General features: G+C 43.4%; 1 protein-coding gene across 1 annotated transcript; it reads left to right on the forward strand.

The window, feature by feature from the left end:
• Nucleotides 1-885: 885 nt before the first annotated feature.
• casc3 (casc3 exon junction complex subunit) lies at nt 886-14,543 on the forward strand. The gene is given in 13 exon segments (XM_030140793.1): nt 886-1,079; nt 5,538-5,562; nt 5,661-5,716; nt 8,493-8,711; nt 8,813-8,961; nt 9,070-9,243; nt 9,417-9,606; nt 9,608-10,322; nt 10,781-10,954; nt 11,190-11,288; nt 11,469-11,635; nt 12,285-12,498; nt 13,050-14,543. Coding segments are annotated over 12 exon segments (2,307 nt in total). The 5' UTR covers nt 886-893; the 3' UTR covers nt 12,438-12,498; nt 13,050-14,543.
• The last annotated feature ends 9,234 nt before the right edge of the window (nt 14,544-23,777 follow it).

Below are 23,777 nucleotides of genomic sequence, written 5' to 3' on the forward strand. Positions count from 1 at the left end.
GTATTAATATATAATGTGTATTATATTGTATGATTATGAATAATGTATCATCATATCTAATACACATCATGTATGTGGGCATGGACAGAGTTTGTTTTTGGTAGTATTTTGTGGATCATGGGACGTTGTGTCCAGTACAAGCAGATGGGTGTAAAGACGGAAGGACAGAAGTTGTACTTCATCCTGCTCCTTTTCAAATATGATTTTTTTTTTCTTAGTTTTCTTTTTGTTTTTAAATTTGCAACAAACAAACAAAGTCCTGATTTTTCTGTGTATGTTTTTGTTCATGCTGTATCTCAGTGGTTTATTGTAATTAATAAAATTGTACAACAATCCTCTGGGTGCGTTTTGGACATTGTTCACATTGTTCTGTGACGGTGAAAACTGCACCTGTAACAGACCATTGTCCTGTCATGAATGAGTACAGTTTGTATCTACTGTCCTGTTATTAACATTTATTAACGAGGCTCCTCAGAACAAAAACTAGAAGATCAACTGGAAGAAAACAAAAGCCACACGTATGAAGACAGCACTTTAAAAAAACATGTACTTTAGACCATATTATTGTGACTTCACTGTACTTTGAACTGTATTTGTGTTGAAATGTATTTGTTTTTGTTAAAACCTGTCAAAGAACTACATATATTATTTATCATGCTTTATTTATGCTAACTCCGGCATATTTACATTAGTATTAAAAATATGTTTATTAATATGCAAATAAAAAATACATGAATAAAATAAAACATTAAAACAGAAGATTAACATGGGGGTAAAAAGATAAAACTGTAGATGGCGCTCGAGTGGAACGATGCGCCACAGCCTCAGTGAAGAAGAACTCGATTACCCACAAGGCGTTACGTCTTTCCGGTTCCAACCATTCCAGTCCTAAGATGGCGGACCGGCGGCGAAGGAGGAGGCGCGCGTCCCAGGACAGCGAGGACGACGACGAGTCCGGTTCTGGTTCGGACAGCGGGAGGTCCGGATCCCCGGCGACTAAAAGCCGGGGCAGAGACCCGGAGCCAGCGGAGGCCGCGGTGGGCCGGACCGAGGCCAAGAGCGACGTGGAGTCCGAGTGTGTGAGTAGCTAACTGCGGGAGGGAGCTAACGTTAGCTCCCCGTGCTCAGGGCTCTGTCTGCCGGCGGGGAGCGGAGGCAAAAGCCCGGGGACCGACGCTGCCCAGCGGTTTCATGATTCCCGTCGGGCCGTTAGCGGTTATTAATCTACACGGAGGAATATTCGGGAGCTGATGAAGATTCGGTACCAGGCGGAGAACCGTTCGGTGTCCGTCTAACCTGTTAAATATCAACCGTTAAACTCCATTAATGTTTAATACCCGTCGAGTTGTCGTAAAGTAACTGGTTCTATGTGTTCCGGTCGGACCGGGTCTGAGTCAGATCCGGGTCCCTGTTGTGAAGACGAGACGAAAAGGCGCCAGAGGGAGCAGGGTCACCGGACACGACCGTGACCCGGATCAGGACTGAAACCCGGAGGGGGGTCGACGGGGACCCGCTAAACCAGAACAGTTAGACCCTGTACAGGCACAGAACCGGACCTGGATGTGTTTAGTGGTCTAGTAGGAGGAACCCATGTCCCCCAAACCGGATCAGAGGACGAGTCTGAAGAGCCTGGTCATCTTCAGTAAAACTATCAGTAATGTTCACAAAACTATCAGTAACGTTCATAAAACTGTCAATAATGTTCATAAAACTGTCAATAATGTTCATAAAACTGTCAGTAATGTTCATAAAACTATCAGTAATGTTCACAAAACTATCAGTAATGTTCACAAAACTGTCAATAATGTTCATAAAACTGTCAATAATGTTCATAAAACTATCAGTAATGTTCATAAAACTATCAATAATGTTCACAAAACTATCAATAATGTTCATAAAACTATCAGTAATGTTCATTAAAACTATCAATAACGTTCATAAAACTATCAGTAATGTTCATAAAACTATCAGTAATGTTCACAAAACTATCAATAATGTTCATAAAACTATCAATATCTACATAAAAGTATCGGCAATGTTCATAAACCCATCAATAATGTTCACAAAACTATCAATAATGTTCATAGAACTAGTAAACCAGGGCTGTCAAACTCATGTTAGTTCAGGTTCCTCATTCAGACCAGTAAAATAATAATTATTAGAATGTCAACTCCAAACTTCTCTGTTTTTCAGTGAAAACAGTTAAGTTACAAACTGTTCTCTTAAAAATGTGAATAACATGGACCTGAAATGTCTTCATACAAATCAGTGTAATTTAACCAATATTCAGTCTCAGTTTATCATTAATACATGTTCATTCTAACATCCAGATCCCAGTGGATCTACAAATGCAAACATTTAATACCAGTCAGAATATTGGTCCAATTACACTGATTTATATGAAGACAGTTCATTTTGTTCAGGTTATTCTTTTTTTTTTTTCTTTTTGTTAATGGACAGTTTGTAAATGTAAATATTTTCATGTAATTGCACTTTTTTAAACTAAAAGAAAAACTTTTGTCTTTGTCATTATTTGTACGTTATTCTGTTCTTATTTTACTGGTTCTGTTCCACTTTAGATCATATCAGTCTTAATGTGGAACCTGAACTAACATGATTGTTCATATTTTCAGTGTAACTTTTTTCATTTCACAATTTCATCCTGTGAGAGGGGTTGGACTTTTTCCTTTGGGCCGTATGTTTGACACCCTTGTATTTGAATAAACTGTCAGATGTGGCTCATGTTTAATAGAAACTAGTCTGAACTTCTGCATAGTTTCAGGTTTTTACTAGGGGTGTAAGAAAATATCGGTTCTGCAATATTTCACGATATTTCATTTCACAATACTGTATCGATATTAAAAAGTACGGTATCAATATTTTTGGTATTTATTCAAATGCAGATATTGTGGAGGCTCTTTTTTTCCGTTATATTTTATTTATTCTTATTTATCACTCTTTCATTAAATAATGTTGGTTCCTTTGTTGGGTTTGCACAAAAATAATGTTCTGATGTTAGTTCTGAACTAATAGAATATGAACATTTGAACAGGATCTTAAACTGTAATGTCTGTAAAGCATAATTTAAGTTTTAACACAGGAACATTTTGTGATATAGCATTAGATCCTGTTCTGATCCAATAAAAATGTGTTTAGTATTTGTGCACATTTCTGGTGTAATTCAATTCTTCAAGGAAATAATCATTTTAAAAAACGAAACAAACAAAAAATTGCCTTTTAACAGCATCATGATATATTGTATTGTGATCCTAGTATTGTGATTTGTATCGTATTGCTAGATTCTTACCAATACACGCCCCTAGTTCTTACCCTAATATTTAAGACAGACGTTAAACACAGACTAAACCACTGCTGGTGCGTGTGAACTCACACTCTGTCAGTCATGGATCAACTCCAAATTCCACTGATTATTTGAACTCAAGTCCCAGTGGGTCCAGTATCGGTCAGGGTTCCTACGCAAGTATGGAAAGGTATGGAATTTGATTTTATAAATTTTCAGATCTGGAAAAGTATGGAAAATGGAAACAAATGTATGGAAAAAATATTCCTGTTTCCCAGACTGTTCTATTTTCAAAAACATAAAATTATGAATATCAAAAAAAAAAAAAAAAAAATTGATTGATCTGTTCTTATAAGGCTCTTGCTTGCGCAGCTAAAATGTTTGTATGAGAGCACATACAGTCGGCTACGTGTCCCAGAAAACATTTGGGCAGATTTATTTCACCTTTATTTAACCAGGAAGTCCCTTGAGATAAAACCTCTTCTTTTCGAGGGAGACCTGACCAAGAGGCACATCAGTACGATACAATGAACGAACAGAGGATAAAACTTGCATACAATAAGACAGCATAAAATGGCTAAAAACAACAGATTGACAAGTTGAATGCCCCGCCTTCTGCTCTTATCCTCCTCAAACCCGTTTTAAGCCCTGCCCAGGTGTCGCCAAGTTTCACTGCTGCTTTGGCGGACAGGTAACATCTACACGCTGTTGGTTGGTGAGCAACATATTCAACATGCCTCGGATGATCGTTGGCAGAACTCAGAATGGGTCGACGGAAATTCTGACGACTGCCTCATAAATCCAAATATAAAGACTGGTTGGAATTTTTTTTTACCAAGACGTCTGGAAATTAGGGTCTGGAGAAAGTCTGGAATTTAGAAAGTTCTAATGTGTAGGAACCCTGGTCGGTGCTGTAGTGAGAACCCTCCAGTACCGTCCCAGATAATGAATGCACTGTTTAGTTGTGACACTGGTTTTATTGTGTCATAAGAGTCTGTTCATCTGAAATAAATATCCAACTAATAACGGTTGGTTTCACATGTTTCCTGCTGTGAACAGACTCTGCTTTGAAATGTTCCGATTTATCCCAGACTCACCTCTGATGTGTTTTATTATAACAGCACCAGTTTTGGATGCGTTTCGTCATCTGATCCACATTAGAGCAGGTTCAGATTAAAACTTACTCGCATAATTATTCCACTTGATTCTGACTTTGACAGGTGTGTTGTGTAAACTGCACCTGCTGAGATTTAGGCCTGTTTCTGAATGGTGCATGTTCACATTCAAACATTTGGATTTGTTTTGTTTACAGCACATTTAGAGCATGGGTCTGTTTATTACAGTTAGTCACGTTTTAATGATAGTTGTAAGACAAAAGCTGTTAATTGTCATCTGAGGTAAAAACAAAGATCAGGATGTTTGTTTTGGATCCGCAGTCACCGTTGTACATCTGCAGTCGTCATACCTTTGCCATCAGCATACCTCTGCAGTCGTTGTACGTTTGCGGTCGTCGTACTTGTGCAGTTGTCGTCATCCCTCTGCAGTTGTCGCCCTACCTATGCAGTCGTCGTCTTACCTCTGCATTTGTTGTATCTTTGTTGTCGCTGTACCTCTGCAGTTGTCGTAGTATCTTTGCCATCGTTGTACCTCTGCAGTCGTCATCGTATCTTTGCCATCGTTGTACCTCTGCAGTCGTCATTGTATCTTTGCCATCGTTGTACCTCTGCAGTCGTCGTCGTATCTTTGCCATCGTTGTACCTCTGCAGTCGTCGTCGTATCTTTGTCATCGCTGTATCTTTGTCATCGCTGTACCTCTTCAGTTGTTACAGTACCTCTGCAGTCGTCGTATCTTTGCCATCGTTGTACCTCTGCAGTCGTCGCCATACCTCTGCAGTCGTCATATCTTTGCCGTCGCCGTACCTCTGCAGTTGTACCTCTGCAGTCGTCGCCGTACCATTGCTGTCACTGTACCTCTGCAGTCATCGCCGTACCTCTGCAGTCGTCACCGTACCTTTGCCATCACTGTACCTCTGCAGTCATCACCGCACCTCTGCAGTCATCGTCATACCTTTGCTGTCGTCGTACCTCTGCAGTCGTTGTCGTACTTTTGCTGTCGTCGTACCTCTGCAGTCGTCGTACCTCTGCAGTCGTTGCCGTACCTTTACCGTCATCATACCTTTGCTTTTGTGTTTTAAAGCTCAGTTTGTGATTTTTCCTTTCGTTTCCATCTTTGCAGGAGAGTGAAGATGGAGTAGGAGAAGGTAAGACCTGATTTTGTCCTGATGGCCTCTGGTTGTTTTCACCTGATACTGAGGTTTGTGTGAAACACCAGTTGTCTTCTTTTCTGTCCGTTGTCCAGCCGTCCTGTCCGACTACGACAGCGCAGACCCAGAGGAGAACGGGTCGCATTCAGAGGTAAAGAACCTGAACCTGTTCCACTTCAATCCGAACCTGGTTTTATCAAAGTCACAGTCGTGTTATTACAGAAAATGTACTGACGTGACATGTACATCTGTCAGATCAGTGTAATGACATGGGAAAGTCTAGTTCTAGAGTTTGAACAAACCATATTTATTGATGCAAAAAACTTAAACTTTTTTTCTCTTTTTTTCCTCAATATTCTCCATATAATTTGTATTAATTATTATTTTTGGTTCTATGTTAAATGTGTCGGTGTGTATTTTGTACTCACTTGGTTGAAGGGTGTTAGTGTAGGAATTTAACACTGTTTATTATGGGGTGGTTTTAGTGGATGGATCAAAATTTCAAAAAAACCATGTAAAAATGAACAACTGTTGAATTCAGACCAAAAACAAATTGTAAAAAAAATAATATGACCTTTAATAGTATTCAAGATTCAAGAATGTTTATTGTCATTATGTGCACACAACCACATTTTTCGTAGAGGTACTTCTCGGCTAGATAAAAATAAAAAACAAAAAAGAAAACATAAAAACACTCATTAAGTACATCAATACAAAAACACTGATGAATGAGTGTATTGAGACTATGTACAGTGTATATAAAAAGAAATGTCAAATACAGTCTGTCTAGTCCGGTGCCATTAGGATGCAGCTGTGTGCGAGAAGGTAGTAATGTGCAAATGAAAAGAGTTCTGCTCAGTGCAGGACACAGTTGGATTGGGGGTGGGGGGGATGTGTGACTCTAGGGGGTGTGATGGCTTTAACAGCTCTGGGGGAAAAGCTGTTTCTGAGTCTGGTGGTGTTAGATTTTATGGTTTTGTACTGTTTCCCAGAATGAAGCGGTACAAACAGTACACTGCTCGGGTGGGAGGGGTCCGTTGCAGTGTGCCTGGCGTCCTTTTGGACACAACCAGCATCTAGTTCTGGTAGTCGACAGTCCACGATCCCCTGAGCTGTTGTCCCCACCCGGGCCAGGGCTTTGTGGAAGTTCAGAGTCCAGCTGGCCTCAGTGTCCTGAGGAAGAAGAGCCGCTGTTGGGTCTTCTTCACCAGGTCTGAGGACAGGTCTGAGGACATGTGGATGCCCAGGAGCTCGATGTTCTCCACACGTTAATACGCTCACGCAGATACTGGAGGGTGAATGGTAGCTGTATTTAGAGTTTTTAATGACATCATCTGTTGGACCCTGTCATCGGTTCATCCTTCTGTTCAAATCCAGACTCATATTCTGTGTAAAAGGACACTTTATTATCACTGAACACGTCTACGGGACGTCTTCCTCTTATTTGTGTCCAAATATTGACCTGGGGCTTCATGTACAAAGACTTTCATGGATTTCATACTGAAACCAGGTGTATGCTTCAATCCAGAAAAGTCCATACGCACAAAAACTCCAGATGAACAAAACTGTGCGTACGCCTGAATCCAAGCACATTTCCTTTATACATCCCAATCAGCGCGGAATTGACCGCATATTGTGGAGTACCTGACTCCTCCCTCTCCACGCCCACATTTAAATATGCAAATTAGTATAAACAGGGTCTGCAGGTGGGATTCCCCACTCTGCATGATCAGATGAGGACGTCAGGGTGGACGCAAAGCGGAGGCCAAAACAGGTGGAAGGAGAAAAGAGGATGAACTCAGCCCATTTGAGCAGAGTCGACGATACTGTGGGTGACACTAGTCTCACCGGGCAACGCGGATCACCCCCCAAGGTAAATATATATTTAGTATTTGTGTAACTCACACATTAGTTCATTCTACGGATCATACAATAGTCTGATCACAGCCAGACAAGATAAAGGTTCATGTGTAATCATGCCATGATATCAAAGAGGAAATCAAAGACTTTGACTTGTGTTTAATCACTCAATTTATTATTTCCCAAAAGACAATGAGACAGAAGACGATGAGAACCAGTCCCAGCCTCGTGTCACAGACCATGGGTCCAACAGCCAGCTGCTGATGCCCATCCTCGGCCGTGTCCTCACCCTTGCTGATCGACATCACAAGAGAACATCGTGACAACAATCTGCGGCGTCAATGAGCGCCTGGACGCATTTATAAATGTTCCCACAGACATTAATACTACATTAAATGCATTTATCAACAAGTGAATTCTTTGTCCTTCTCTCATGTGGTTGAAATGACATCCTGTTTGGATGGCAGGATTGGCTTTGATAGGTCCAGGGTCTGGTTCTGGTGGGGGGGGGTGTGCTGCTCTGGCAGTAGGATGACGTGCCGGTGTGTCCATTGTTCATCTGTGTATCTCTGATGTGCACATCAATCGGAGGAATGACCTTTGTCACATTATCAGTTTCTCAGTATCAACTCTTAAGTGTCGCCAGTGGTTCAGAAGCACTAGAAACGTGCGTACGCCAGCTATGAAATTGGAGTGGAGCACCACACATTTCCACGGTCATGTCACTCTGTACATCTGAACGTGAGTGTGGAAAAGGGCGTACGCCACGTTTTTGTGGGTACACAACCTTTGTGCATGAGGCCCCTGATCACAATCCAGAAAGCACAGAAATACTGACAGTTATTTCCTATTATATCATATTTCTGTGTGATTTTCTGTCGTTTCACATTTATCTGGTTGTCATGACGTCATCACCACTAATGTCTTTGTATCTTTATTTAATCTTCGTCTGTTTGACCACATATATCTGTGTTTGTAGCTTTAAGGTTGTGGGAGTTTCAGGTCCTGGTGGGTCCAGGACCAGGGTTTCTGTTGGATCTGCTGTTAAACTGTGTTTGTTCCATCAGGGAGTAGAGGAGGAGGAGGCGGAGCCGTACAATAACGAAGATACTCCTGCAGCCGCCGGCGACGCCAAACCCACCGCAGCTGGCGGGCCGACACAGGGAGAGGAGGAGGATGAAGAAGAGGAAGAGGAGGCGGCAGACGTAGGACGACGAAGTAAAGACGAGAGTAAACCTGAGGAGAAGGGTAACTCAGCAGGAGAGAGACAGAGTGGAGACGGACAGGTGAGACAGGAAGCGACATCATCAGATCAGCTGTTTGGAGATGAATCTGTGAGATGTAACAAGTAAAGTACAGACACTGAGCAGATTCTGATCTCATACAGGAGTCGACCGATGACCCGGAGACCAAGGCGGGAGGGAAACCGGGTCAACAGCTGGACGATGATGAGGACCGAAAAAACCCTGCCTACATTCCCAGAAAAGGTCTGTTCTTTGAACATGACGTGAGAGGCCACGCCCAGGAGGAGGAGAGGTATGCATCACCACACACCAGATCCGAAAACCATTGTTTATATCAGTTACATCATCACAACCAGAGCCGACGATAACCTGGTGTCTTCTCTGTGTTGGCATCTGTCAGACCGAAAGGACGGAACAGGAAGCTGTGGAAGGACGAAGGACGCTGGGAACATGACAAGTTCAGAGAAGAAGAACAGGCCCCCAAGAGCCGTGAGGAGCTGATCGCCATCTACGGCTACGACATCCGCAACGGCGGCGGTCACGGAGAACGGCCGTTCAGACAGAGGAGGCCACGGTGAGTTCACTGACCGCTCGGAAAACGCAGGGAAATCAGTTAAAGAACCGATAGGAAATCTGATTAAATCAGTCAGTTATGACGAGGACTGAGCTGCCGCGGTTCGACTTTTATCAAATAACCACTTCAAACTGAACATGGACGTGACGGTAACTGTTGTCTTTTCTTTTTAGACAAAATGTGTCTCCAAGCCGAGACAAACGCTGGAGGGATGGAGGAGAGCGCCCGCTTCGATCCTGGCAGAGCGGAGGGGGCGGGCTGAACCGATCTGGAGCTCCACCTCCTTCATCCATCCACCCCTCTTCCTCGTCCCCGTCCTCCGTCCCCCTCCCCTCTGCTCAGCGTGGTACCACCCCCTCCAGACCCGCCCCCGTCCCGCAGTCGACCGTCCCACCAGAACCACACCCACCTCCCACCTCAGACCCAGTTCCGCAGTAGCGAACCCAACCCGACCCATGTCCATCCCAGAGAGCGGCAGCCGGGTCCGAAGGCTCCACCGGAGCCACCCGGAGACAGGGGCGTGGTCAGCAGAGGTGGGCGTGGTGGGGGGCGTGGAGCTCCCTCTGCGGTCTCTGAGGATACCCTGGTCCACCCGGGTGGCGCCGGAGACCAGGAGCTGGGGTTGGCGGCAGTGGCGGTGTCTCCGCAGCCGGCAGGGTATCAGTCTGTGTCGCCACGGCGGCAGCAGCAGGAACACAAAGGGAGCGTGGACAGACCGGTGTCTGGCTCCCCCTCCGACCCCACCCCGCAGTCATCAGCGGTGTACAATCGAGAAGTGTCCCCGCCCACAGAGCGACCAGTGGAGCGTAAGTCGTACTCTCTGGTTCGCAGGACTCGCTCTCGGCCCGCGGACTTGGGCAGCAAACAGCCATCGGTGGAGGAGGGAGGGGCTGGGGGCGGGGCCTCATCTCCTGGGGGCGTGGGGGGTAAGGGCTGGACCGGTGGAGGAGACGGACCGAGTCAGACTGGAGGAGGAGGGGCGGCGCTGTCGGATATGGACCAGGACCTGGCTCGACTCAGTCTGTCAGGGCAGAACTGGAACCAGAACCCGACCTCGTACATCCGGTCTGAGATCAGAGGTGAGTACAGGTCCACAGTCTGGACCTGAAACCTTGGACCAGATCGAAGACCAGAACAAAGACCAGATCACGTATTATCAGGGACCATTTGATAGGTTCTGGTTGTACATGAACAGATTTTTCCAGAACAGTAGTTTTCATTTGAAGAAGAACCGCATTCATGAGGATTTAATTTGATCTAATGCAGGAACCGAAGATGAATGAACTCAACGTCTATGATGTGTTATATTTGACACAGTAGAAGAATAATGTTTGTATGTTTAAGGTGGAAAACACTCATTTCTAAATGTGGAACCTGTGCATTTTTATTGATAAACACATCAACTCACATTGAAATACCGGTATTGGTTTAGATGTGTTGGATATTTTGTGGTGGTCGTGGCGCTGTAGCGGGCTGTGGCGGCGCTGTAGCGGGCTGTGGAACTGTTCTAAATGTCCTGTGGTTTGTGTGTCCACAGGCCTCACCAACACCATGCACATCCCTGGAGGACCGCCACAGTTCTCCAGTATGGACGAGATGGGCGTCGGCTCCAACCGGGCCAAACGCTACTCGTCCCAGCGGCAGAGGGCGGTCCCTGAGCCGGCTCCACCCATGCACCTGGGGGTGATGGAGGGACACTACTACGAACCCAGTAAGAGCCCGGGTTTATCCACAGGTCCTGTCTGGTATTGAAGTCATTATTAAAACAGAATCTGATCCATTAAACAGTCGATGACATGGAAACGGCGCCCAGTCCAACCTGTGACCTGTTGTACTTCCTATGTTGACCACCAGGGGTCCCTGTCACTGAAGGAACCCTCTGTTAAACTCACTAAATGAATCCTGACTCCTCAGATCCTCTGTTAACAGCTCTGTCTCTGTCCCAGTGTCGTATCAGGGACCAATCTACACCCATGGGGATGGCCCCGCCCCCATCCCACCCCAAGGCATGCTGGTCCAGCCGGAGATGCACATCCCACACCCTGGTCAGTGGATGAAGCCTTTAAAATGTCTTACATGTGTTTATTTCCACTTACAGTGGGTTTGATCAAACCTGGACCGGTTCTGTTCGGTTCCTGAACGGAACCAGCCCGTTGTGTCCAGAACATTTGTAAACATCTGCAAACCCCACCCTGTTTGTTTATTTGTCTCTGACGTCTCCCCAGGTCTCCACCCTCACCAATCGGGTGCCCCCATCACTAACCCCGCCCTGTACGGAGGCCCGCCCGTCTCCCTGTCACCAGGGCAACCCCAGCAGCTGCTGCCACCCCCATTCTACCCTCCTCCAGGGGTCATGACCTTCCCCTACCCGGCCATGTACCCCAACCCACAGGTAGGGTCTCATTCATTCATGCTGCCTTCAGGTGCTGTCGGAAAGATGAGCCTTTCCATGAGGGAATTCTGAATTACCATTGTGTTGTGTTCAAGTGCTTTTATTGCCCTAATGAAATGAAAAATGTCTGAAACACAATTTATGGTGAATTTATCTGATACAGTATTTTTTGTTTTGTTTTTTATAATTGTGTGTACTCTAAATGTGCTAAATGAACCGTTAACAGCAGCAGAACATTGATAAATCCATTATTTATCATTGGCCTTTAATGCATCGTTGCTCTTTGCCATGTTGAAAAGGTCAAAGGTCATTTTCATCTCATGGATCTAATTCTTCTCCCAGTTCTCCAGTGGAAAATATGTTATGAGAGGGCATTCAAGTGCAATTTTTCAGGTTGTAACTAGTATTTCCTGTAATTCCCATGGCATCTGAAGGCAGCATTAGTTGGATTTTTTTCAAAGTGACTGGTTTTAATTTAAAGATGTAATGAGATGGAAACAGAATCTGAGACATTGGCTTCAGCCTCTGAGGGTGTTTCAGACTGTGGGTCCAGGTCTGGTCCTGGGCCGGTTCTGATGGTTCTGGTCTGTGACCGACTGTGGGTCCAGGTCTGGTCTTGGGCCGGTTCTGATGGGTCTGGTCTGTGTAGGTCCAGGGTCAGTCCCAGGTGACCTACGGGGGCGTGACCTACTACGACACGGTCCAGCAGCAGGCCCAGCCCAAGCCGTCACCCCCCCGCCGGACGTCCCAGCCCGTCACCGTCAAACCCCCCCCTCCGGAGGTTCCCTTTGCCTCAGAGTGACCCCGCCCCTCATCCCTCCCCGCCACCCAGTCTCAGCCGTGGCCTGAACCCAAAACTACAGGTGAGTGGGCAGCATTGACCCTCTGGTGTCCAGGTGAACATATTAAACACACTTTAACCCCCCCATTGTACAGGTGAACATATTAAACACACTTTCCACTTCCTGTTGGTAAAAGTTAGATTATAACCATGATTTTTGATGCAAAAAACTGTCTTTTTTTCCAATATTCGACATATAAACTGTATTAGTTTTTTTTTTTGCTCCCATCATATGTCAGTGATTAACGCCAACATTGGTTCACATACTTAATTATTGGTTCAGTTAAAAAAAACAAAGGTCTATTGTGGTTAAAGTAATCTGGTCCTGCTCCAGGTCTAGGACAGTCCAGGTCTAGGACGATCCAGGTCCTGGTCCAGATGTCCACCAGTAAACAGTGAATATTCAGAGCTGATTATAAATGCTGTACCTGGTCCTGATGGTTTGGTTTAAATCTACTGGACCCAGTACCATCTAGTTGTGGTCAGCGGTACCACACCAGAACCAGACGTAACCACGGTGACCGTAACAGCCCATAATGCACCTGGACCTGACTCTGCTGTTTTTGTTTTCAGGAGCGGGTGGGAGGGTCGGTGAGGAGCAGATGGACAGACGGCGCCTGGAGGAGGGGGCGGTCCTACAGGTGGCCCTCAGGCTCTGATTGGTCCGTCACAGGTTGGATCCCCGGTTCTGCCCGAACACATCAAACCCTTTAGAGCCACGTTGGAAGCATTTAAGGCGTCGGGACAAAGCTTCGGCTTGGAGAAGCGGGACTGAATCCCAGGAGGCGTTACCCGGGCAACGCTAACGGTTTATGTTCGTCGTGTTCAGAGCGTTAACGCGTCGCCGCAAACTGACCTTCCATCGTAGGTAGAGACGGAAACGGCGTCGGCGCTGAGTTCTGCTCCGACGGGTTTTCACTAAATCACAGCTTTAGTTCAGACTCAACTACTTTAACGTTGTTTATTATCAAATCGGTTCGTCCTTCAAACTCTAAACGCCTCGTTTTTTCCAGATCGCTAATTAAAACTGGCAAAAGCAGCGGCACGTTGAATTGACAGTGAACGCATCACACTGGAGACAAACACAGACCAGCTTATGAACAGAGGAGCGGGACGCAGACAGTCACCTGACCTGTGACCCCAGTACGTTCAGGTTTCACATTCAGCCAAAAGGATCAAAAGGAACAGAAGAATCTAGAAATAAGAAGGAACACAAACGGTTCTGTTAGTATGAAATAAGGACCGGTCCAAACGGTTCTGTGAGTTCAGGAGGAAAAGTCCAGTTACACAATGGAAACATCTACCACACGTCCTTTAAAAAGAAGAACCAGTGCATTATTTACAGAATATTAGAACTGTATCAGTCCAGTTCCACTGAGTTCTACAAATGTTGTTCATATTTGTTCAGATTCTTCACGTTTGTTAAAGGATAGTTTATAAATGTAAATATTTTCATGTAATTGGACTTTTTTTTCCCACTAAAACAGTAAAAGTGTGTGATTTTTTTATTTTTTATTTTAATTTTTAAATTTTTTTTTTTTTTTTGGAGGTTATGGTGGTTCTTGTCCTTTAGATCATTTTGGTCTGAATGTGGACCCTGAACTGAACTGATGGTCCGTGTCCTCATGGACGGGGCTGGACTCTGGGGGCGGGGCTTGACCCCCCTGTTTCTGATGGAGCCGTTGTTTTGTTCCAGGTGGATTTATTCACGTTCAACACTTTGAATAAAGTCGCGAAGCATTCGTATCCGTTGGAGTCGAGTTTATCGAGGCTTCGCTGACGTCGACCAGTTTAAAAAGAATCAGTCGAAGAAAAACTGACACTGAATAAAAAATACAGCTGCAGTTTTACAGAAAAACTATTAGAGGAAATGAAGAAAATGAACACAACCAAGAATAAAATGAAAGCATCACAAACACACATCGTTCTCCTCATATTCATATTTAACTGGTCCATATGTGTTCATCAGTCTGTGGACCCGTTGAATCCAGGTGTTTCTTTTCTAATGGGTCTGGGATCCAAAACAATAATGACTAATGTCAGAATAGAGTTTTATATTATGGGATAGATACCAGTGCATTGGTTCGTTTGGGTTGAATTCTTACCTTTGTTTCTAAAATGACTCAGATGGTTTGGACTGAATTTATATCAACATTCTTATTTTATCCACAACTGATTTTAAATGTTCTTCCCCTAAATTTATCAAATATTTTTCTGACTGTAAATAATTTTGTACCACATCGAACCATCTACTCACATTCGCTAATATCAGCTAACATTAGCTAATTTAGCTTTTTGTTTATTTTGTCTCAAACATTCACACAGATTTGACTGAAAAAAAGAAAACCTACACATGAACTGTTACAAAATCAGAAAATTAAGATGATTTTACTTCAACTTAAAATTAGAAACAGCATAGTTGGATGTCGACAAAACTTTTTCGTTAGCTTGAAACCAGCTAGCATTGAAAATAGCATTAGCTAGTTGTTACTTAATTTCTAAAATATTTTTCATTTTGTTCCATTTGATTGTTTTTTTATTAGTTTTGTTGCTTATTTTGTTCATCTTACACATTTTTTTTGCCCACAGTTGTTTATTTTGTCGTGTATTTTGTTCATTTTGTTGCGTTTATTGTAAATTTTCTGGTGTATTTTGCTCATTATGATGCTCTTTTGTTCATTTTGAGGCTTATTTTCATTTTACTGATTATAATTTTTCACTCCCATTAAACTACATTGAAATATTGATGTTTCTAAACTAAATGGACATAAATATGTGGACACATGTCTCCAGCTGTCAGATGTCCTGTTCATGAGGATTGGACACAGAAACATCAATATTAATAATCAATAGGATATCTATCCCATAATATAAAGCTCTATTCTGATATTGGTCATTATCATTTTGGATCCCAGACCCCTGTTAGAAAAGAAACACCTGAATTCAACGGGCCCACAGACTGATGGACACACATGGACCAGTTAAATATGAATACAAGGAGAATGATTCAGCATCCTTTATCTGGAACCAGACGTCATCATCGGAGTTAAAACGTCCCACATGATTAAATGAACCCGAACGCCTAATCTATGGTTTTCATGTCATTTTTCAGATTCTTTTCCGACGTCAGAGCCTAAAGTCGACGCTTTAACAATAGAAATATGAGTCGTGTTTGTTTATTAGTTACAGCCTTTAATAGATACATTTCTTTTACGCAAATGTTTCTTTTGCTGTTTTGTCATTAAAAACACGATCGTCGGTTTATTTTTCGGAAAACCCGTTTAGTTTTGGGCCTGAAGTGTCGGCTTTAATCGGACTGAACGGATTTCGTGGTTTCGAAAAAACCTCGGCTGCGTTTGTTTTGTGGGTCCGTTGGGGATCGGCGGGTTTGTTTTTCAGTTTTTCCCGACGTTTTGCACGAAGCCGCTGCTGTCGTCGGTGTAAATAGAGTCTATTGTGTAAATATGACGATAAACAGAGTCTAATAATAAAGGACTAAGGCATCGGCAGGGATCGAACGCTAGCGACGGACGGTTGAACATAGAGACGTAGCGACCGCAGACGTAGCTTTGATTTTGTTTTTCGTACGTTTTCCTTCTGAGGCATCACTCAGTTTAAGTTTTTTTTTTTTTTTTTTTTTAATGGTTTAATCGAAGGCTGGAGGACAGAGTTTGTTTTTTTCACGCGTTAATAACCCGAGGAGACGGCGTTTTCATGTCCTTCACCATTAAAGAAAGCGTCTTTTTCACTTTTCTTCCATCAGTTACTTTTCTGCTCATTGTTTGATGTCAAATAAAATTGAATAAAATAAAAAAGACCTTCACACAAACAGGCTGTGACTGATTTATGGTTTAACTGCAGCGTCCGAAAAATTCCGGAAAAGTCTAGAATGTACACATCTGTCCTTTACCCTGAAACAAGGCTCTCAAATTCATTTTCTTTCAGGTTCCATATTACGCTTTTATTACGCTATTATTATTGTGCTTAATTTTCTTTAGACATTTCAGGTTGTTCATATTTGTTCAGATTACTCACATTTTGTTTCAGGATAATTTGTAAATGTAAATATTTTCATAATTTTTTATTTTTTTTGCACTAAAACAAAGGTAAAAAATTTGAAGTTGTGATTATTTACAGGCATAGTGTAATTTTTCTACATCAAACCAAGAAAGTCTGGAGTCATTATATTCTGTAGGTTATTCTGCTGTTATTATTTGACAAGGTCATATTGGTCTGTATGTGGAACCTGAACTAAAATGAGTTCCACAGCCTTGACTGTGGAATTTTTGCACTTTGCAAATTCATCCCATGGGCCAGATTGAAACCTTTGGCGGGACGCATGTTTGAGACCCCTGCCTTAAAGTCTTTGAAGGGTTTTTAATTCCATCTGGTCGGTCTTCAGTTCTGTTTCCATAAATGTCAACTCTGTCCCACTCGTTCCAACCCGATAATTTATGAAATGACTGAAATATATGTTAAATTCAGTTGAAAGTGTCATAAAAGTCTTAAATTGAACTTGTACTCACAGGTGTCAAACATGTGGCCCGGGGGCCAAAACTGGCCCACCGAAGGGTCCAATCCAGCCCGTGGGATAATAATAATAATAATAATACATCAGTTTTATATAGCGCTTTTCTAAGTACTCAAAGACGCTTTACAAAAAACAACCAAGGGACAAACATACATCCAACGGGTTAACAGATACAAAGTTAATGCTAAATGGTAATCGAAGAACAAATACAGAGACAAATACTGATTAAAGAAAAACACACAAAAGAAGGTATGTGAGAGTGGAGGAGGTTGAGCGGGTGGTCAGTTTTCGAATGATGATCTGAAGAGGTGGGATTTGAGTTGGCTTTTGAATGAGGTGACTGTGTCAGAGTTCTGGATGTGAATGGGTAGAGAGTTCCAGAGGGTGGAAAAAGCCCTGTCACCCAGGGTACGGAACTTAGTCTTGGTGATGGGGGTGAGAAGGTTAGCACCTGCAGAGCGGAGGCGGCGAGTAGGGGAGTGGCGGTGAAGTAAATCAGTCAGGTAAGGGGGGGCAAGGTTGTGTAGGGCTTTGTAGGTGATGAGGAGGATCTTGAAGTTAATGCGTTGTTGAACAGGGAGCCAATGAAGTTGACGGAGGATGGGTGTGATGTGATTTCTGGAGCGGGAGTGGGTGAATAACCGGGCAGCTGAGTTCTGAACATACTGTAATTTTTGGAGGGCAGTGGAAGGAAGGCCATAAAGAATGCTATTACAATAATCTAGTCTGGAGGTGATGAAGGCATGGATGAGTGTTTGGGCAGCTGAGGGGGAGAGGGTGGGGCAGAGGCGTGCGATGTTGCGAAGATGAAGGAAGGAAGTTTTGGTGACATGATTGATGTGTGATTTGAAGGAAAGGGTGGGGTCCATAATGATGCCGAGGTTTCTGGCCAGGGCAAAGGGGGTGACTGAGTGACCATCGATGGAGAGTGAGAAATTCTGGGAGGAGGGGAGAAGAGATTTTGGTCCAAAAATGATGATTTCAGTTTTATTGCTGTTGAGTTTGAGAAAGTTGTTTGTCATCCAGGTTTTAATGTCAGTGAGGCAGTTGGTGATGGTGGAGAGAATGGCAGGGGTGATGGCTTTAGTGGAGATGTATAGCTGGGTGTCGTCAGCATAACAGTGAAAGTGGAGACCATGGTGACGGATGATATGACCGAGCGGAAGTATGTACAAGATGAAGAGTATGGGGCCAAGCACAGAGCCTTGAGGGACACCATGTGATACTGGGGTGGTGTGCGATTTGTGGTTGTTGATGGAGATGAAGTGAAATCTGTCGGACAGGTAAGAGGTGAACCAGGAAAGGGCAGAGTCAGTGATTCCAATGGAGTGCAGACGGCGGAGGAGGATTGAGTGATTGATGGTGTCGAAAGCTGCACTGAGGTCGAGGAGAAGGAGGATGGTGAGGGAACCGGAGTCAGAGGAGAGTAAGATGTCATTGGTAACTTTAAGAAGGGCGGTTTCAGTGCTGTGATGTGAACGGAAACCAGATTGAAATGTTTCGTACGGTTTGTTGGAGAGGAGATATTATTTGAGTTGAGCTGCGACAACTCTTTCCAGTATTTTTGACAGAAATGGGAGGTTGGAGATTGGTCTGAAGTTATTGGGGTCATTGGAATCTAGGCTAGGTTTCTTAAGGAGGGGAGTGATTGCAGCAGTCTTGAGAGGTAGGGGGACTGTACCAGTGGTTAAGGAAGAGTTGATGGTCTCAGTGATGAGTGGGGCGAGAGGGGTGAGACAGGCTTTGATAAGGGGGGAGGGGATGGGATCCAGAGGGCAAGTGGGTGATTTCATGCTGGAGAGTAATTCAGGGAGTTCGTCAGAAGTTATGGTTGAGAAGAGGGAGAGCCGTTTGTCTGTGGGTGGGGGAAGAATGGGTTCTGGGTCAGAGGTGATGGCGGAGGAAGAGGCAAGCTGGTCGTGAATATTGTCAATTTTGGAGTGAAAAAATGATAGAAAGTTATTGCATTTTTCAGGGGTGAAAGATGATGGGATGTTGTCATGAGGTTTGAGGAGTTTGTTGATGGTGGAAAACAGAGCGGGGGTTGGAGGATCCAGTGTGAATGATGCTGGAGTAATAGGCGGAGCGGGCTTTGTTAAGTGAGGTTTGGTACATGTACATGTGTTCTTTGTAGGCGAGGGTGTGTACGGTTAGTCCTGTTTTGTTGTGAAGGCGTTCAAGCTGTCTGAGTTGTTTTTTGAGTTTGTGAAGTTCTGTGGTGTACCAGGGGGCTGAGTGAGTGAAAGTAACAGTTTTTGTTTTCCTGGGGGCCAGTTGGTTGAGGGAAGTGGACAGTGTGTTATTGTAGATGTTGACGAGGTCTGTGGGAGTTGGGTTGACAGGGAGGGTGGAGTCAGAAAGAGCATTAGATGAATGAAATGCAAACATTATGCTGAATATATTAAACAATCAAGGATGTAAGTCATTTTAGGTCAATTCAACCTAAAGTGGGTCAGACCAGTAAAATACTATCAGAATAACCGATAAATAATGGGGAAAAAACCCCACAAATTTTCCACTTTGTTTTAGTGTAAAAGTCAAATACACAAAAACGTTTAAATTTCAACTAGCCCTTTTACAAAGAATGTGAACAAATATGAACAACCTGAAATGTCTTAAGAGAAGTCTGTGGAATTTTAATAATATTCTACCTGTTAAATGTTTTTGTGTATTTGTAGATCCACTGTGATTTGTACGTTATAATGTACATGCGTAAATGATAAACTGAGGCAGAGTATTGTTAAAATTGTACTTATTTTTCTTTAGAATTTTCAGGTTGTTCATATTTGTTCATGTTTGAGTACAGTTTGTAGATGTAAACATTTTCATTTTGGAATTTGACTTTTTTTTTTTTTTTACTCAAAAACAGAATACTTTGGAGTTGACATTATTTATAAGTTCTTATCCTATTGTTTATATTATTTTACTGGTCCGGCCTAAGGTTATAATAGTTTTGGATTTTTCATTATAGTTTAGTTTTATTTAGTTTTGACTTTTTTTCTCTAATTCAGTTAGTTTTAATTAGTTTTTAGACTAGGTTTGCTAGTTTTTATTAGTTTTCTTTTTTTTTTGTCAGTGCTTAGTTTTAGTATTAGTTGTAGTTTTTCATATCTTTTATCTTCTTCGCCATCATGTTCAAATAAATCCCAGACAGGACTCTGCTGCTTTCTCCCCACTTTAGTCTCCATGTTTCCAGGTGGAGTGGGGACCAGAAGATGACAAGAAACCACAAGTGACAGACCGTGAAGTGCCATATGGTGCCGCTAGCTAAAATTACTAGAGTAAAATAAATCGATTTTGTATCATTCTGACATTGACAAAGACGAAAACAAAGGGAATTTTATCCATAATTTTGGTTTTAGTTTTGTAAGCACACAATACAATTTCAGTTGTTTTTTCTTTTAATTATAGTTTTTATTTATTTCAGTTAACGAAAATGTTTTTTCAGTTCTAGTTTTCCTCATTTCGTTAGTTTTCGCTAACGATAATAACCTTGGTCTGGCCCACTTTAGATCAGATTAGGCTGTGCTGTAGATGTTTGACCCCAGCATTAAGGGGGCGGGGCTAGAAAAACTGTAAAATGACCTTTTAAAAGTGTACGAACCCTGTTTATTTTGAGCAGAAGTAGAAATAAAACCTAAAGGTGAACAAAAGGAATGTACCACTTTAAACGGAAACACTCCAGAATATTAAAGAAAACGAGTTAAAGACGATCAAAGTGTCCCAGTGTTGGACGCGTGTGTCTTTAAGGTGTCTCAGACATGAGGACTGGATTCAGATCCTGCTCTGTCGGCCTTTGTGTCGAACAGCTGCTGCTGAATATTCACCAGCTGGTCTGCATCCTGATTGGACCGTCCAACCTGTCAGTCACACTTTACATAAGCATCCTCCTGCTCATGAATATTCATGAAGAAACGGAAAGAAAAACCAGCAGCTGTGACTTAAATAAGAAAGACGTCAACGGATGAAAGTGAAAGAGAAAGAACAGAATTAGATGTTTAACGAAACAAATAGAACATGAACCTGCATTTACAGAGTTTGACCCAATGAAAGAAAAACAGAACAGAAGGGAAATGGAAAAAAGAACCAAAACCAGGAGGAAAAGGTTGGACAAAGATGAAGAAAAAAAAGGGAAAAGATCTGGAAAAAATGAAGAAACAGGACAAAGAAATGTTTTCAAACAAAGTCACATTTAAAACCTTTTTATTTGGACATTCAAAACCTGTAGGACCCCTTACCCAGTCCTGGACCCTGTGGAGTTCCCCTTGACGCTGTACTGAACCCTGTGGAGTTCCCCCTGACCCAGTACTGGACCCTGTGGAGTTCCTCCTGACCCAGTAATGGACCCTGTGGAGTTCCTCCTGACCCAGTAATGGACCCTGTAGAGTTCCCCTTGACCCTGTACTGAACACTGTGGAGTTCCCCCTGACCCAGTACTGGACCCTCTGGAGTTCCCCTTAACCCTGTACTGAACCCTGTGGAGTTCCCCCTGACCCAGTACTGGACCCTATGGAGTTCCCCTTGACCCTGTACAGAACCCTGTGGAGTTCCTCCTGACCCTGTACTGGACCCTGTGGAGTTCCCGTTGACCCCGTACTGGACCCTGTGGAGTTCCTCCTGACCCTGTACTGGACCCTGTGGAGTTCCCCCTGACCCAGTACTGGACCCTGTGGAGTTCCCCTTGACCCTGTATTGGACCCTGTGCAGTTCCCCCTGACCCAGTACTGGACCCTGTGGAGTTCCCCTTGACCCTGTACTGGACCCTGTGGAGTTCCCCCTGACCCAGTACTGGACCCTGTGGAGTTTGTCCTGACCCAGTAATGGACCCTGTGGAGTTCCCCTTGACCGTGTACTGAACCCTGTGGAGTTCCCCATGACCCAGCACTGGACCCTGTGGAGTTCCCCTTCACCCAGTACTGAACCCTGTGTAGTTCCCCCTGACCCAGTACTGGACCCTGTGGAGTTCCTCCTGACCCAGTAATGGACCCTGTGGAGTTCCCCTTGACCCAGCACTGGACCCTGTGGAGTTCCTCCTGACCCAGTACTGGACCCTGTGGAGTTCTCCCTGACCCAGCACTGGACCCTGTGGAGTTCCTTCTGACTAATGAAAAGGCATCAAATGGTTTGGATCAAATACTGAACGTTAAGTCAAAACTTCAAGACGAAAAACAAACTGATGACGTTAAATGACTTTAATTAATTGCATGTGGACGTCAGATGCAGATCACTGAGGAACCAGGACCAGAACCAGGTCCAACATGAGGTTTAAAGTGGCCTCAACTGTACCAGATGCAGAAGAACATGAAGCCTCGTTCAGGTTTTAAAACGTGGTCCTGGTGTAGACTATTCCTCATGTTGAAGGATGGTCTCCCAGATGCATTGTGGATTTTGTAGTTGGACTCAGGTTACGTCTCAGATCGCAGGCAATGAAGCCGGTGTCGGGTTACAGTGACAGATTGTAAACAGAGTCCAGTTCCAGTCGACTGATGAAGCTGTGACACAACACCTCATCTTCATCATCATCATCAATTTCAGTCACTTCAACATGCTCTGAGATCCTGGAGTCGACCCTCTGACCCCGGTCAGAACCCTTCAGACCCAGTCCAAACCCTCAGATCCGGGTCAGAACCCTCAGACCCAGATCAAAACCCTCAGACCCAGTCCAAACCCTCAAACCCAGGTCAGAACCCTCAGCTGATCCTTGACCAGTGTGAACGTCTTCATCCACAAAGAGAAAAAAAAAGATATTTCACTGAAAACTGGACAAATGGACCCATTTGAGCAGAATCGGAACCGAATCAGTGAAATAAAACCCACGACTTTAACACAGAGTCTGTTTGACTGGCCGAACACACCTTATATCAGTTAAACTCATCATTTACACCTCTTATTTCCACTTTAAGAGAATTACGTCTAATGCACAAACATGAATGAATAATAACTGAGACACTTATGACATTAAAATGAATTTTACAGAAAAAAACCCAAATAAATGTTAAAAAGTCTTCAAATATGAATACATTAAAGTGGTAAAAACTAAAACCTCAGGGACAGACGGTCGGTTTGTCTGTAAAGAGTTAAATTCAAACTAATATTTGTAACGACGAAAACGGAAAAAACAGGTGAAAACAGGAGTTTTCTTGTCAATAATATTAATCAGTAAAATGACATGGAAAGTTTTTAACTTTCATTAGTACATTAAATGAGAAAAACGTTCATTATTAAAACGTGCAACTGCTTCATGGTTTTAAACGGTTAAATAAAAAATGTAGTAAAATAAAACCTAATCTTAGAATAATTACAGTCATAATTAGTCCTAATTTCATGTTTGAAGGACATAAGGTGCAGGTTTATTATATATTTAAGTCCATATTTGTGGTTTTTATCCAAAAGTAAAAGCTTTAAACTCAGTGGAATGTGTCTAAATAATCTTATTTCAGTGCAAAGGTTTTTAAGTGTTTGATTTTAAAGGGTTAAATCTGAAACCGTCCATCATTGACCTAAATAAAAGCACCTGAACGCATCGCTGCTCACTGACTCCCGCTGCTGATGAAATCTCGCGATATCTCGTGGGTCCGCTCTCGGTTCTTGTCGTCGGGGTTTTTTTCGTTCCCATTAATTTTACAGACTGTGGATGTGAACGCACCAGCGCGCCCCCGACGGCCCATCGGGAGCGCGCAACTGCAGCAGATCAGAGCGGGAGGGGGCGCGGGGGGGTGTGAGGCTTCTCATCCCACTAATTCAGCGGAGGGGGAGGAGAGAGCGGTGGC

This window comes from Sphaeramia orbicularis, chromosome 8 (genome assembly GCF_902148855.1).
Source record: "Sphaeramia orbicularis chromosome 8, fSphaOr1.1, whole genome shotgun sequence".
NCBI lineage: Eukaryota > Metazoa > Chordata > Actinopteri > Kurtiformes > Apogonidae > Sphaeramia > Sphaeramia orbicularis.